Source organism: Hypanus sabinus, chromosome 4 (genome assembly GCF_030144855.1).
Source record: "Hypanus sabinus isolate sHypSab1 chromosome 4, sHypSab1.hap1, whole genome shotgun sequence".
Taxonomy (NCBI): domain Eukaryota; kingdom Metazoa; phylum Chordata; class Chondrichthyes; order Myliobatiformes; family Dasyatidae; genus Hypanus; species Hypanus sabinus.
Window position 1 is genome coordinate 40,112,873 of NC_082709.1, and position 15,380 is coordinate 40,128,252.

Consider the following 15,380-nt stretch of genomic DNA (forward strand, 5'->3'; position numbering starts at 1 on the left):
AACCAAATGGGCATAAAGGTTAATGTGTGAATGAATAGTCTTATCAATAGCTTGCAATTGTTTCACAGTCATGGACAGTTTTGTTAAAATGCCCAAGGATTAAGCAGATTTTATTCAATTGAGACAAAGAAAGATTATGCAATTTAGTGAGACAGACAGATTCATTCAGATGTTGTCCAGCTAACCTGGCTACAGCTGCCCAGCAGTATCAGAAAGATGACAATATAGCAAAGACCCTGAAAGTAAGTACAGGGTATGAAAGAAGGAGAATCACTGAAAAGGAGCTGAGGTTTGAATTCTAATTCAGGTGCACATACAATGCCTTAAGAAAGTGTTCAGCCCCCACAACTGTTCTAACATTTTACTCTCCCATTTTCTAAATTTAAAATATATTGAAGTAGGAATTTTTTTTAGCTAATTGTGTATCATGTCAAGAATTCCTAAACCTGTCAACAATTTACTAAAAATTAAAAACCTGAATTGTGAGGCTGAAAAGGTATTCATCCCCTTTGTAATTACCATATTAACTTTCCTCAGATGTAATATTGTAGATTACCTTACCAACTCACTACCCAACTTGATGTGGAAGAATGGCACCTGTAAGAGAGGCTACTGTGATGCCAAGTCTGTCTGAGTGAGCTGCAAGAGCCAGTGTTTGCAACTGGAGATGATGTTCATGGCTCCACAATCTATAAGGCCTTACACACAAAAAGGGTATTTATTTAATAGTGGCAAGAAAGAAACTCTGGCTGAAAAATATAGCAACCCTTGCCTGTAAAGACTTGGCAAAGTTTCAGTTAGAAGATACTGTAAAGATATGGAAGAAGGTCTTGAGATCGGATGAGACTAAATTGGAAATTATGATCTGAATGCGAAGTGGTACATGTGGCATAGATCTAAAATTGTGCATCAGCCATCTAACACCATCCCTACCGTAACGTATGGTGGAAGTAGCATTGTGCTAGTGAGAAGATTTTCAGCAGCAGGGAATGGAAATCTGGTCAGGATTGATGGGAAAATGAATACTGCTTAATACAGAGAGATCTTGGATAAAAACCAGCTAGCCTCTGCCAGAAAGCTAAAACTGGAGAAGATGTTCCTGTTCTTCCAGTTGAAGATGGTGCTACTGAGGCTGTGCAACAGCTTACTGGTAGTTCAGAAGACAAGAAATATGACTAAAAACATTACTAATAACACCTTTTCTGAAGTAAATTGTGGTAAACTATCACCGCAAAAAAATGAAGCAAATGGAGGCGAAGCTGATTCAAAGGATGAGCCATGTTGGTGTATAACAAAGCTGGAGCACAGTATGTTCATGATGCGCTTGCATACGTGTTGTTATCGCTGTCACTGTTGCAGTGAATGATTTGGAAAGAAGTCAATGCAAAAGAGTTTTGATGCCCATCCATCTCCCCTGGTTGCCGGTTTGGATCGCTCCAATCACCGAGCTGAGAACTTAGAGCTGTGCGACTCGGAATCCAGGTTGTAGAGAGAGGCACTGCTCAGTGATTGGACAATTTTAACTTTAAGTGCCGGCCCAGATAGACTGGAAAGTCTGAGTGCGAAGGTGAAGGTCGGGCTGATTTCACTTGATCTCCAGTGGTTGTCGTGTCTGTGAATTTCATGCAGTTTGCCCTGCTAATGTGATGAACTTGAGATTGAGGCTTGGGCCTACTACTCTAGCTACTCCAGGGAGTGGATCTAATGTCTAAATATGGTTTAATTGGATTGATCGGATTTGCGGCTGCCTGTAAGCAAACAAATCTTAAAGCGTATAATATATACATCCTTTGATAATAAATGTACTTTGATTTGATTTGAGTTCATCTTTCAGCAGGACAGTGACCAAAAGTACACTGCCAGTGCATCCATGGAGGTGGCTGAATATGAGGAAAATTTACATCTTTAAATGACCTAGTCAGAGTCCTGACCACCTTAACCTGATCTAACATCTCTGGCAAGACCTTAAGATTGCTGTCCACTGCCACTCCCCAAATAGCCTGTCAGAGCTTGAGCAATTTTGCATGGAGGAATGGTGTTCTATCACATTGTGCAAAGCTAATAGAGACTTTTTCAAAAGACTACTCAGTGTAATAGCTACGAGAGATGGCTCAACCAAGTACCAAGCAAAGGAGGACGAATAGTTTTGAACTGCTGACATTTCAGATTTTCAATTTTTAGTTTTTCATGCTTTACGATTTTCTCTATTTTTTTATGGGGGAGAAAAGAACATGTGATTCACAAATAAAAATTCTTAGTTAAATTCATCAAAATTACTGCTTGTAAACAAATGTGAACAAATGGTTGGGGGCTGAATACTTTTATAAGGCATTGTATTGCAAACATTCAGTCTCTCCTGTTAGATGTAATTAAACCACGAGCCTAATTTTGGTCAATGATAAAAGATCATGGCCCCATGAACCAAATGTGTTCCAAAAATAATCACTTTGCTACAGGAGAATTAAAAGATCTAACCCTATAAATATGTGCTAAGCTGAACAGTAATGGAGTAAAGTATTTTCTAAGTTTGTGCGTTGTCAAGTTGATTTTCTGCTTTAAAAATTTTGCATTTTATGCATAACAATTGAGAGACTTTCATTTCAAAAGACAACACATAAAACATATTTTCAATGATCATTTTCGAGGAATTGTTTTTCTTTCTAAAGATAGTGAGCATTTTGAAAATTCTCACACTTTGGCACAATAGTTGATTTTAATGTGTGGTATCCTCCATTTTTAAATGAAACCTGTACCAGGACATATATCAGGTTGTGAATTGCAGAAGAAAATCAGTTCTGCCACATTGTCGCTTCATTCTAACTCTCTACTTTGACCTCATACCTTGGTTCATGTTGATCATTACAGTCGCAATTCAAACAGGGTCTGTTGTATGCTTTGCATTGGAAGAGAGCACTGGGGCGAAACTGAAAATAGGAGGCCCACATATGCTTAGAGCGGGATGCCTACTCTGAGGCTCAGAATGGTGTTAATTAAGAAATGGCACAGCTGGAAATTAATTCTAAATAAGGTCACTATATCTTGGATAGAGCTTTCATTGTTGGGGCACTCTGTTTCCAAATTCCTGGCATTTTCCTTCCAATCATGCTGAATGTGCCCTTTCTTCCCACCTGTCTGTCATGTTTGTTTCCTGCTGGTATTGATGTAGGTAATGTATGCTGCTGCACAATGAAGACACATGCTGCAGTTATTGTGAGAATTTTTGTCCAAAGGGTTGCAATGCTACTTGGTCAGCAAGTGCAGCAATAACAAAAGGCCATTTAATGCAGTCTGTTTAGCAGTTTCCCCAAAATGCTACCTATCAGTGTTAAACATTAGAATCAGATTTATTTTCACTGACATATGTTGGATTGTGGCAGCAGTACAGAACAATACACAAAATACACTATAAATTACTGTAAGAAATATATTTAATATATACTGTATATTTAATGTATTTAATACATATAGTATAATTATTATGTATGACAATTGTTAACTAATTAAAATGTATTATTAGCTTACAAAACTGGAACATAATCCTAAATTCTGTTCCATAAGCTAGTCTAATAAAATGTTTTTGGGAAACAGAATTCCTTCATTATTGACAGATAACCATTGTTAATGTTATTGATCAACATTTTACAAGACAACTCTTGTGTCATAACTATGAATGATATATAAGTCCTCTATTTGTCAGTAATCAAGGGCGTATTCAAGAACTAGTTATCAGCTACTTCACAAGCCCCTCATGATCCAGTTATTGATGCAAAAGCTAGGAAAATGGTATGATCTGCCATTTTGATGCCATGATGAGAAATATGCTTTATGAATTGTTTTGCAAAGGCACATTATTATTTTAAGTATTTGGAGTAGATTCTGGTTAATTGGGACACATTGGGAACATTTTGGCCCGTATTAAGTGGCAGCTCCATTTAGCTGAAGTTTCTTGGAAATTAAGGTACAAAAAAGTCAAATTACAATTTAACTGAGTAAGAAATTTTTATACTTAAATGAAATACAGTGCAAATTAGAACAATACCAATACCTCTACAGTACTACCAAACTGTGTATTAGTTCCTAATAGTTATTGGCAGAGGAATTCATCTGCTGTATTCTTTAAATTGACTGTAAAAGAACAAAATCAGCACAGGAACCTAGTGCAAATAGTAGGCTACCTCCCTAAAATGTTTTAGTTGATTGAATCCTCCATATCTTCATTTTCATTGTAACATTCAAAAATTGTTGACATCTTTAAATTCCTTGTAGTTTCTAATTTGTTGAGGTACTGAAATCTTTCCATTTTCACTCCTAGCCGTTTCTGGCATCTCCAAGCCTGAATACTTGAACCCCCACTGAGCAAAACAGTTCCGAAATTGTCTTGTTGCTTATTTCTAGCCAACTTTAAGTGATAAAAGTCACTGCTTTTTGAACACAAAGACATGCAAGTGACTCTTTGAAAACTATCACTCTAAGCATGGTGCAGTGTCTGATGGCCATGCAAATGTGTGCAACTGACGCTAGTTAGAAACTGTTTGGCAACAGTCTTCTGCTCTAATTAAGCAGCGTAGTGTCCCAAATAAAAGAAGGGAATCCCAGCTATTTACATGATTTAGGTTTTGTTCTTTAAGAGTTGTTCCAAATAAATGGCTGCCCCAGTTAACCGGTGGCCCAATTAACCAGTTGATTCTGGACTTTTGGACATTTTACAAAGTCTCTGATGCTTCTTAATTTTCTTTTTTTTTCACAACAGCACTCTGTAAGTATGAACTGTTTGCAGTGGCAGCTTTGCTGCATGTGGCAATTAATTTTCTTAATTATTACTTAATTCTTAAAAATGGCTGTAATGAAGCTCAAAGGTAAAAGAAAAAGCTCATCTGAGCTACTCTATGTATAGAAATCTGCTTCATGGCATTTGCAGTTTGCTTTCTATGTCAGACTCTATTACTTTAATGAATTGTTATGCAAGAATCCTCCAGGAATTATGTTGCTCGTATATGTGATCAGTCTATGCTAAAAGCTAATTGTTGAATGGTAATATAACATTGTGTATACAGTAAGTTATATAACATAATATAATATATTATGTGATATAATTTACATAATATATTATATTATGTTGGTAAATATAACACTGGAAACTCATGGGCTATTTTTTATTTCTCATTTCTTCCAGAACAATAGCTTTGAGCAGTTCATTATCAACTACTGCAATGAGAAATTGCAGCAAATCTTCATTGAACTAACTTTGAAGGAAGAACAGGAGGAGTATATCAAAGAGGTAAGAGCTAGTTTTTGTCATTGAAATTGATTGTTTTAATATTGGAAGGCTCATCCTGTGCTGAGTTAGCTGATCTCATTTGAAGTGGTAACTGGAAGTTAAGATTGAAAGTAGCTGGTTTGCTGTAAAGGTCTGGTAAAAAAAAATTGAAATAATAAAAGTGCGATATAACTGCAAGTCTGTTTTTAGTTAGCGATCTTGCAATCTCTGGACTAAGATGGGATGAGCATTGATTAGACTTTCAATAACTAGAGAAATACGTCTTTGGTTGCCAGTGCCAAATGTGTGCTCTTTGAAGATAATGTGAGAAGGTGAGTGCAGGTGGTTGCCAGTACTTTTGTACCTGTTTGTTTCTAACCACCTGAGCTGAACCTCTTTCCAGCATACGTATGAACAGCAAATGTGCCAGCAGCCTCACTGATAACTGTATTCCAGTTGATGCTTACTGTCTGATTTGATTTATTAAATGCTGTGTAATAATACATATCACAATAATTATACAATGAACTGTGTCGGCTCAGTCGTTTTCTACTTCAGCTTATTTGTAACATCCACCACTTGCAGTCTCAATGAATTCAGAAACAGGATCAGGTTTATTATCACTGGCATGTGATGTGAAATTTGTGAATTTAGCAGCAGCAGTTCAATGCAATACATAATATAAAAGAGAAAAAAAGTAAATCAATTACAGTATATGTATATTGAATAGATTAAAAAGCCTGCAAGAAACAGAAATACTGTATATTAAAAGAGTGAGATAGTGTCCAGGCTTCAATGTATATTTAGGAATCGGATGGCAGAGGGGAAGAAGCTGTTCCTGAATCACTGTGTGTTCCTGTTTTGAAACTTAAATTGATTAGAAGACAAAGGGTGGTAGCTCTCTAAGGAATATTAGAATCTCAGAATTGTTTCCACCATCCTTGTTTGCTAATTAAGTACCAATATTTATGTAAGATAATGGTGTGACTTGCTTTGATATTCTGTGGTTGAAGGAAAATGGAATCCATGCCTGACTGGCTATTGCTATGAATTGTTTGTAAGGAGTATATTCATAATGCAATATTAAATTGCATCTTTTGTTTTGAACATATTTGTATATTCTGTCCCGCATTCTCATTTTGTCAATATCACTGTCACTGCCCCTTTTAGCCAGCAGCTCTGATCTGTCTAAGTAGTCTCATAGTAAGATGTTTACACTGTGTATTTTTGATGACTTTTCAGAAGAAGATGCACTTAATCTGTCGTATTCTCTCTCATAGACACATATAGTACATACACATTCTCTTCACCTTATGTATGATCTAAAGAATAAGTACTTGATCTGTTCACTATACAAGTGGTGTTCAATAAACATTCATTTTCTTTTCATAACTATATTCCCTATTAGGAAACTCTTAAAGGTCTCCATTAAAGGCAAATATACAATAATTCAGTATTGTTGAGTAGCATGAATATGTAAAGGAACACTACATTGGCAATTTTCTTTGTTTTGTGAAGAAAGAAGGAAATGGAAAAGAGAAGCTGAAAGAAAAGGAACAGAAATTATGATGGGGAGCAATGGAAAGAAACTGCAAGGAAGAAAGGGAGAAGTGGAATGGAAAGTTTGTAAAGAATTCAGTAAGCAAATAGAAGCTAAAGATGGAGAGATTCTAATGTGAGAGAGAACCAAGCATGACAGGGGAAAGGATTTAGAGTTGGAGGATGTGGCTCTCAGTGAAGCAAAAATAGAAACAAAATGAACCAACCTCCCCTATTGTCACTTGCTTGCTTTTACCTTTTTTATGCTTTTGGAATATTTGATTCCATCATAAATATTAACTTGGTTCAAATAGTGATGGTTGTATATTCCATGTACTAGCAATCTTTTATTTAAAAAAAGTTTTATAAGCTTCCTTTCATGTTTCCCTTATTGATTTCATCTGATGATCTTTGTTAGTAGTTCAGTGGCCACTAAAAATATTTCTCGCAATTTGTCATCAAAAATATTTCAATCATTTTAAATGTATTTTGAATTCCTCTTCACTTTACCACGTTTGGTGTACTTAGTACTGTGTTTGAAGACTCTTCAAAATTGCACTATTATCATCGTTGTATGTACATTTTATGCCTTTCCATTAGCTCTTTATTCTTTTTAAAAGTACAAACTTAATCCAGATCTACATAGATCAGATTTCTTCATTGCATTTGCTTTCAGGAGAAATACAAAATCCAGAATCTAATCTCCCCTTTTCAATATTTTTTTCCTATATTCCTATTTTCCATGTATTTCCTATACATGTACATTTAGATCTGATGTCTCTCTGTTGTTTACACCATGGAGAGTATTATAGAGCATGCTTTTGATGCCTACTTTCAAATTGTTCTCCTTCACTTTTTATCTGTGTGAGCTGCATTTATTAAAAACCTGTTTAGTGCTGTAACATCCCTTACTCTCTTGACTGCTTGAATTTTTCCATTGTATTACAAATATGGACAAGTAATGCAGGATAAGCAGTCAATAAATCTGCAGGGTGTTTCTTTTCTAATTTTTTTGTATTTGTTATCCTCTTCCTAACTTTGAGTCAGGCTGGTTGTAGAATTTCATTCCAAAAGTAACATCATTTTAGATGCTGGAGATCCAAACTGAAAAGCAGAAAATACTGGAAATGTTCAGTAGGTCAGGCAGCATCTCTGAGGACAAAATCAGATTTAACATTTCAGCATGTTGTACCATAAAATGTGAAACAGAGCTGCTGTGGAGGATAGCCAACTTGGCATAGGCTAGGGTTTGATTTGGTGTCCTTTCCAGTCTTTGGCCAGTGCTGGCAACTTTTATTTTAATTATAGCCAAGTGACTTCAGCTGACTTTGGCACGAGATGTTACACACTGCGGAATTTAGTTACAATAATTGCTTGCTGCTAAATGTGGTGGGAATTGCATATACATGCAATTAAGAGTTCTAAAATAAGTTTGATCCATTACTAAATTACTTTTGGAAACTTACCGATTTCTAAGTTTCCAGTCTTTGAGATTGTATCAGTTCAAAAAATAGAACACTGAATTATGACCTTTCTATGACCTGCATCAATAGATGTGTTTAGGCAACATTTTCCAGTCAAAATGGACTCATACTGAAGATTGCATTGGGGTTTACTTTGTAAAATAAGCATTTATTTTTGTATTTTGAAGCTTATGCCCTATTTCAACTATTAGTGCCAGGACATTAAGGTCGATTAGATTTACTGTTTGAGTTTCTGATTTACTCATAGACCTCACCAAAGTCACATTTGAATAGGGTTTGTGATGATTCAGAAGTATAGTACCATATTGAATACCCTGGTCATCTTTCAGTTTATCTTCATTCATATCCTAAGTATGTCTTATTTAGCATTGGGCAATCTAATATGGCCAAATCTCATGGCCTAGTTCATGTTTAATGCTAAAAAGAGTAAAACAAAGAAATATATCGAGAAGAAGCTGTTGTATATACAGCCAAGTATTAATGCAAAATACCATGAAGAAAAGGCTGAAGAAGTTGAGCTGTTCCACAACAAAAAGAGAAAGTGAGTAAGGGAAAATAAATAGAGAAATATTGAAGCACTATTATATAGAAGAGCAAAAAGTGTCAGTAGACAGCACATCTTAAAGCCAGCTTCAGAACCATGGCACTTTAATAGCCTGGTGCGAGTGCACAGGGAATAATTACCAAATTTCCCCATTATGTAAAATAAATAGAGTAAATGTAGAGGCAACTAATTTCAGTGACATGTTGACTTCTGAATTTAGTTGACAGATAGTAAAATAAATTTTGTACAGAGAAATATGAAGGGCTTATTTTGGTCAGAGACAATATCAACAAAAAATGTAATAGTTAATAAGCAGTAGAGGAGCGAAGAAGTTTATAAATAATGTATAGTCCCAGTTTCCTTTAAAGGTGATAGAAGGAAGATGCAAAGGCTTTATAGTAAGAAATTAAATTGAAAATGCAATTTTTAACAATCCAGGCTGCAGCTTTGGGAAGGCTGAGTTAACAGTCAGGGTTAAAAATTTTAAGCAGAGCTGATTGATATAAACTAATATACAAATGTAACACTTGTTATACCTCAGTTGGAATATCTGTTCGGTCCTTGGCACCTTCCTTTAGCTAGTATGTTAAGGTTTTGCAGAGGATACAGAAGATACTTACCAGAATAGAGCAAGGGAAAATGCACTTCACATAGAGAAAGTATTAAAAAAACTGGGTTTGTCATTCCTAGAGCAGAAAAGGTTAAAGCAAATTTTGTAGAGATGTTTGAGATCCTGAATGGAATCTGATAGAATAAGTAAAGAGAGCAACAATTGCCAATGCAGAAGGGTTGCTAACCAGAGGACAGAGATTAAAGAGAGTTGAAAAGAAGCAATGGGTGGAAGTATTTTGTTTCACAGCTTCTTGCTGTGATCTTGAACGCAGTTCCCAGAAGTGTAGTAAAAACACATTCATACTGACATATAAAATAAAACTGTGGAAGAAGGATGGTATACCGTAGAGGTTTGGGTAGAGAAAATGGGAATAATTAGAGAGCACAATGGACTAGTGACTCACTGTCTAATGTCAGATACCCCATGGAACAGAAACGTAGAAAACCTGCAGCACAATACAGGCCCTTTGGCCCACAAAGCTGTGCCAAACATGTCCCCACCTTAGAAATTACCTAGGGTTAGGAATATTCTATAGTGGCAAGTACCCCAAAGAATCAAATTCAGTTGACAAAAAAGGATCTAGTGCTTTTGTCAGTTGTCCAATTCTAAAATACTTTTAATAATAATAACAAAATGTAAACTAGTCACTAATTTTATCTTCACTTGTAGATTTCTTGTAACTTGCACTAAAATATTAATTCTGCTAAATATTTTCTTTCATTCTGTTTCCTTAATTGTTACAGAACACCTCACATCCCTCAGATTTAATTACAGCAGTAGAAAAGATTCTGTCATTATTCTATTGAATAGTGACATCTTAGACAACTCTTTACTCATGAAGCTGCCTTGATCTTTCTTTTAAAGTATATGCTTTGTTTAATAAATTGTTCAATTAATGGGCACTAGTAAGTTTTGCAACAAAAAACTGGGGTATATTTAGGGGAAATAAATGTTAGAGAGGAGCTTATTTCATAAATCGAATTCTATAAATTCTTGATAAAAACACAAAATGCTGGCAGAACTCAGCAGGTCAGACAGCATCTATGGGAGGAGGTAGTGACAATGCTTTGGGCCGAAACCCTTCATCAGGAGGGTTGATGAAGGGTTTCGGCCCGAAACGTTGTCACTACCTCCTCCCATAGACCCTCCTGATGAAGGGTTTCGGCCCGAAACGTCGTCACTACCTCCTCCCATAGATGCTGTCTGGCCTGTTGAGTTCTGCCAGCATTTTGTGTTTTCATTTATTTCCAGCATCTGCAGATTCACTCGTGTTGTCTGTAAATTCTTGCATTATTTAACATATCTGTAGAGATGGGATGGGTTTTAAATTTTTTGGGATGAAAATCTGAAGCAAGTGTAATAATTTTACCTGTTCAGCCTGTGAAAGTACTTGAAGGAAATGTTTGACAGGTTGAAGATCATCTCCCAGAGTGGTGATGGTCAAGGTGGGAAATAATACTAAATAATTACCATGATCTCTTCAGGAGTGGTGATTGTTCTGGGGAAAGTACTGAGAGTTTAGTCACCATGAAAATGTGCTAGTCACTGCTTACTAAGAAAGTCAGGAGCATAAGCCCCACAGATTGGAACTGAATACTGTTGGAACAGCCCATCTGTGCTTTGCTCTGTCTCTATCCCCTCTCACAGTCAAAAGAAGCTTAATGGTCAGCAATAGAAAGAGATGGTCAAAGGAGGGATGAAATGTTGGAGGGAAAGGGTTGAACAGAATTTCCACTTCCTAAAGAACATGAGCAGAAAACTGCAACTTCCACTTACGTAATGTCTTCAATGTAAAGATTTACTGTGCCGGCTGAAAGAAAGCAAACAGGTGGTGAACCAAGAAAGGAGAAACTGACTCAAAGCATGATTAAATAAAAGTGCTATGAAGAGGCTATTAATTCAGGAAAAGAGGTAAAACTAGGGAGGTTTTGATGAAGAAATTACTGATAATAAATGCTATAAAGATGGAAGGTATTAAGAGAGCTCCAGGAATGTAATAAAGTGTTGGAGGAGCATATGGGGTAAAGTGCAATGAGTGCAAGGACAGGGTGAGTTTATACTGAGTGCTTCATGCTAGGGAGTTGGTGTCAATCAAGGGCTGGGATAATGGATAGGTGGAAGTTAGTGTGGGGTTAGATAACCTCCAAAGAGTTTTGGACAGATTGGAGCATATGGATAAGGGGGTCAGAAGGCATTCCAACTCAGAGTATGGAGACACTGATGGGGAATTATACATGAATGTGAGGTGAATTGTAGTGAGACAGAAAAGAGTGTAAGATTAAATCTTTACAAAACTTGAGGAAGTAAAGATGGACAAAATGCAGATGTTTTTCTAAATGTGAAAGTTAAATAATTCCATCCTATTTTTTTTGTTGACCTTATTGGGAGGAGGCTACTGTATAGCTTACACTGCATGCTTGTGCGTTGTAATTGTCAAAGGTTTAATGCTGAGACATGAGATGTCCATTGCCATTGCAGATGCTGTTGAAAGATAATGAACTTTAAGAAATCTAGTGATGATTACAGGAGAGTGGATTTTCCTTCTGACCACATGTATCTATTTTGATTACACTCACTATGGCAATGACTTCTGTTCTAAAACTGTTGCATAAGGTGATCTGAAGAAACTGAATTACTTTTGAGAGTAAGTGCTTTCTGAATGGTAGAATGCAATGAAACATCAAATAAAAAGTAGATTTAAACAATCCCTTGATGATCATTCCACATGCCTGGCTCATTCAGTTTCACAGTCTATACCTGGCTACAGTATATTAAGCAACTACACACAGGGGGCTGGTCAAAAATTAAGAAAAAGGTGAGGAGCTGGACGTAAATGGCTGCTCAGCAAGAGAAAATTCCTCTCTTCTTTCATTTCTGGCAGTAAAAACTGTCACCGTGGTGCACACCAGAAGAAGTTGATTGAACTAGAGTGGTGGGATAAAAAGGAGGCTATTTACAACAGGATAGTAAGCATGCTTGTGATCTAAGCAAACTGGCAGAGATGGGATATGAAACCATGTGTCACCAACATCCATTGCATATGTAAAAACTATTAAAAGTGATCTGTGCACCTGGAGCTGTGATAAAGATTTCAATATATGTAACTAACTGAAAGCATTCCATTTTATGTATTGTTTTAATGAAATAAGCCAGTATAAGCATCTGTTCATAAATGCACCTTGTTATATTACTGTGAGGCTTTCCAGCTGTCAAGATTATGGAGCCTTTTCTGATGTATATCTTAGACTTTATGTTTTTGAAGATAGATTTGACTACATAAATGGTAAGTTGACCCAGAGAGTAATAAATAACTAATACTTCCCACAAAGCTGTTGACTGCATGCTACTATGTCTTTTAAATCTGTGTTCTTTTTCTGTGCTGTAGCCCCTTTGAACCCTTTTCTTGCTTGCTGCTATTGATGCCTTACTTATGGCTGTGCAAAGACTCCTTCCAGGTACTTGTACTCTGTTTTTGTTCCTAAGTAGGACCTTGTCATGTCTGCTGTGCTTCCTGTAATTTTTACAGTGTCTTTTCCCCCCTCTGTTCAAACAATTGTTTTCTTTAGTCCTTTTTCTGTTTTTTTTAAATAAAATCTGTAAGTAGTATACAGAAGTTGCTACATTTACAGCAAACATTACACTCTTGATTCGTGCCACTCTGAATTTAGTGTTAATGTTCACATAGAAATTATTTACAAAAACAGATTACAGATCTTTCACCTGAAACAGCATCTATCTATGTCAGCTGGTGTTTAGGAAATTTTCAGATTTATTTAGGAAGGCATTGTTCAAGAAACAGCTTGTCTTGAAAAAAAAGGCAGCATGCATCAAAGTGACTGAAGTGACCTTGTGCTGTGGAGTTTGCTCCTGGATGGTTTCCCATGAACCGCATGGGAAATTGACTTGGATTGTGGAATGGAATGGGAGCAGAATTGGAACCATTTCAAATAAAATGTTCTTTATGTGTGGAGATTTCTAGTTCTAGGAGCTTTGCTATGTTTCCCATTTAGAAAGCCCTTATGTATTAGGAAAAAATTATTCCCAACTGGAAGAAAGATGTAAACAGACACAGTCGTTGGACAATTTTTAAAGATTATTGGAAGTAGACCTTTTTAACTGAGGTAATAAATTTTAACTGTTCATATTTTTCACAGGGAATTGAATGGACTCATATAGAGTACTTCAACAATGCCATCATTTGTGAGCTGATTGAAAACGTAAGTAGAGTTTTTCCAGTTTGGTTTGAGAATTGGCTGGTAACTTTTAATCCAGTAGCTTCAGCTCAGTAAATTTTTCACAGCAGTAATGAGAATGTGGAAATTATCACATGGAGGGACGTCTTGATGCATAATAGAGGAGGCTTGATTCAAAGGGGAATGGAACAGAGGATTGATGTAAAGCAAGGAAGAAGTAATAAGAGCAGAGTAAACAAATGTAGAGGATTTAGAGTAAGTGGCTTGGTTCTCTGCTCTATGTTTAATGCCATTCTAATCCAAAGGATGGAGGACTGCCTAAAGCAACAGCAGAAGCATCCACAAACATGAGCTCATATTCGTTAGATAGGCAGTAAGAGGTCAAAGTCGAGTTTATTGTTGTATGCACAAATACATGCTTGCACCTGTGCAATGAAAAGCTTACTTTCAGCAGCATCACAGGCACAAAGCATCAGATAAGCAACATCCACAAGAAAAAAACAAAGCAAACATAAATTCTACTCAGTCTTTGCAGGAAAATGTTATGGGTGCATCCTTAATCTGCAAAGAAGGACTAGATAGATACTGATTTCCCTGAAGCCACAATCCCCAAATCTGAAACTGAAATTCTGCATTCATCACTGTTTCATATTAAAATGTATATAATGTAGAAACATGGGATGCTTTTGAAAATCTGTCTACATTTTGGATTCCCCAGTTCAAATTCCCAGCAACCGATTGGATGATCAGGATCCAATTTGTCACTGCACCAGGTGACAATAACATCACTCAGCAATCAATCTCTACTTCTCTTCTGCTACATTTGTAATAAAAATCAGGAGCTCTTCTGGAGTGTACAGTTCACATCTGACCACGTTCTAGCCTTAGTTTCAGAAATTAAGCAAAATCACATAGAAAGGTCTCCATTGAAAAGAATTATGGAGAGATACAGCACAAAACAGGCACTTTGATTACTGAAGCTGATCATAAAGCACCCATTTACACTAATCCTACTTTAGTTACAATTTTTATTCTCACCACACATTCGTCAACTCCCTTCAGATTTTACCACTCACCTACATACAAGGAGCAATTAAAAGTAGCCATTTAACCTATCAACTGGCACACCTTTGTGATGTGGGAGGAAATCAGAACATCTGGAGCAGGGGTTCCCAACCTGGGATCCATGCACCCCTTGCTTAATGGTATTGGTCCATGGCATAAAAAAAGACTGGGAACCCCAATCTAGAGAAACCCCTGTCACAGGGAGAATGCAATGTCCACACAGAAAACACCTGAGGTCAAAACTGAACTCAGATTTACAGCATTGAGTTATTATGCCAATATTTTTTGGATAATTACAGGATTTCTATTTAATGAAGTAAAAGGTTTAATGACTTCATGGCAGTAATATTGCAACTCAATCTGGAGCACAAATGATGCCAATAGTTAAGATTAAAAAATGATGAGTTGTTTTTGAGAGAATGCTCAAACAATGTTATTTGGTGGACACATTTAGAAAGGTTATGAAAACTGCTTATCTGTTTTGCAAATAGGGAAATAAGAATTTTTAGTAAATATTCTGGAATATCGCAAGAAAATAGTTACCCTTTGGTAAATTCTAGATCATGTTTTGCTTTCCCCACCTACATGGATATAAAGTAAATAATCATAACACAAGTATGAACATATATATATATATACACACACATTGAATGTTACACAAATAAAGACATATATTTACACACAA

General features: G+C 36.2%; 1 protein-coding gene across 3 annotated transcripts in view; it reads left to right on the forward strand.

Annotated features, from left to right (window-relative positions):
* Nucleotides 1–15,380, forward strand: part of myo1b (myosin IB) — a 291,804-nt gene that overhangs the window by 224,413 nt on the left and 52,011 nt on the right. For all 3 annotated transcript variants that reach the window (XM_059966898.1, XM_059966897.1, XM_059966899.1), the window contains 2 exons: nt 5,174–5,278; nt 13,592–13,654. In XM_059966898.1, the coding sequence (XP_059822881.1) occupies nt 5,174–5,278; nt 13,592–13,654 (168 nt within the window). The remainder of the gene's footprint in view (nt 1–5,173; nt 5,279–13,591; nt 13,655–15,380) is intronic.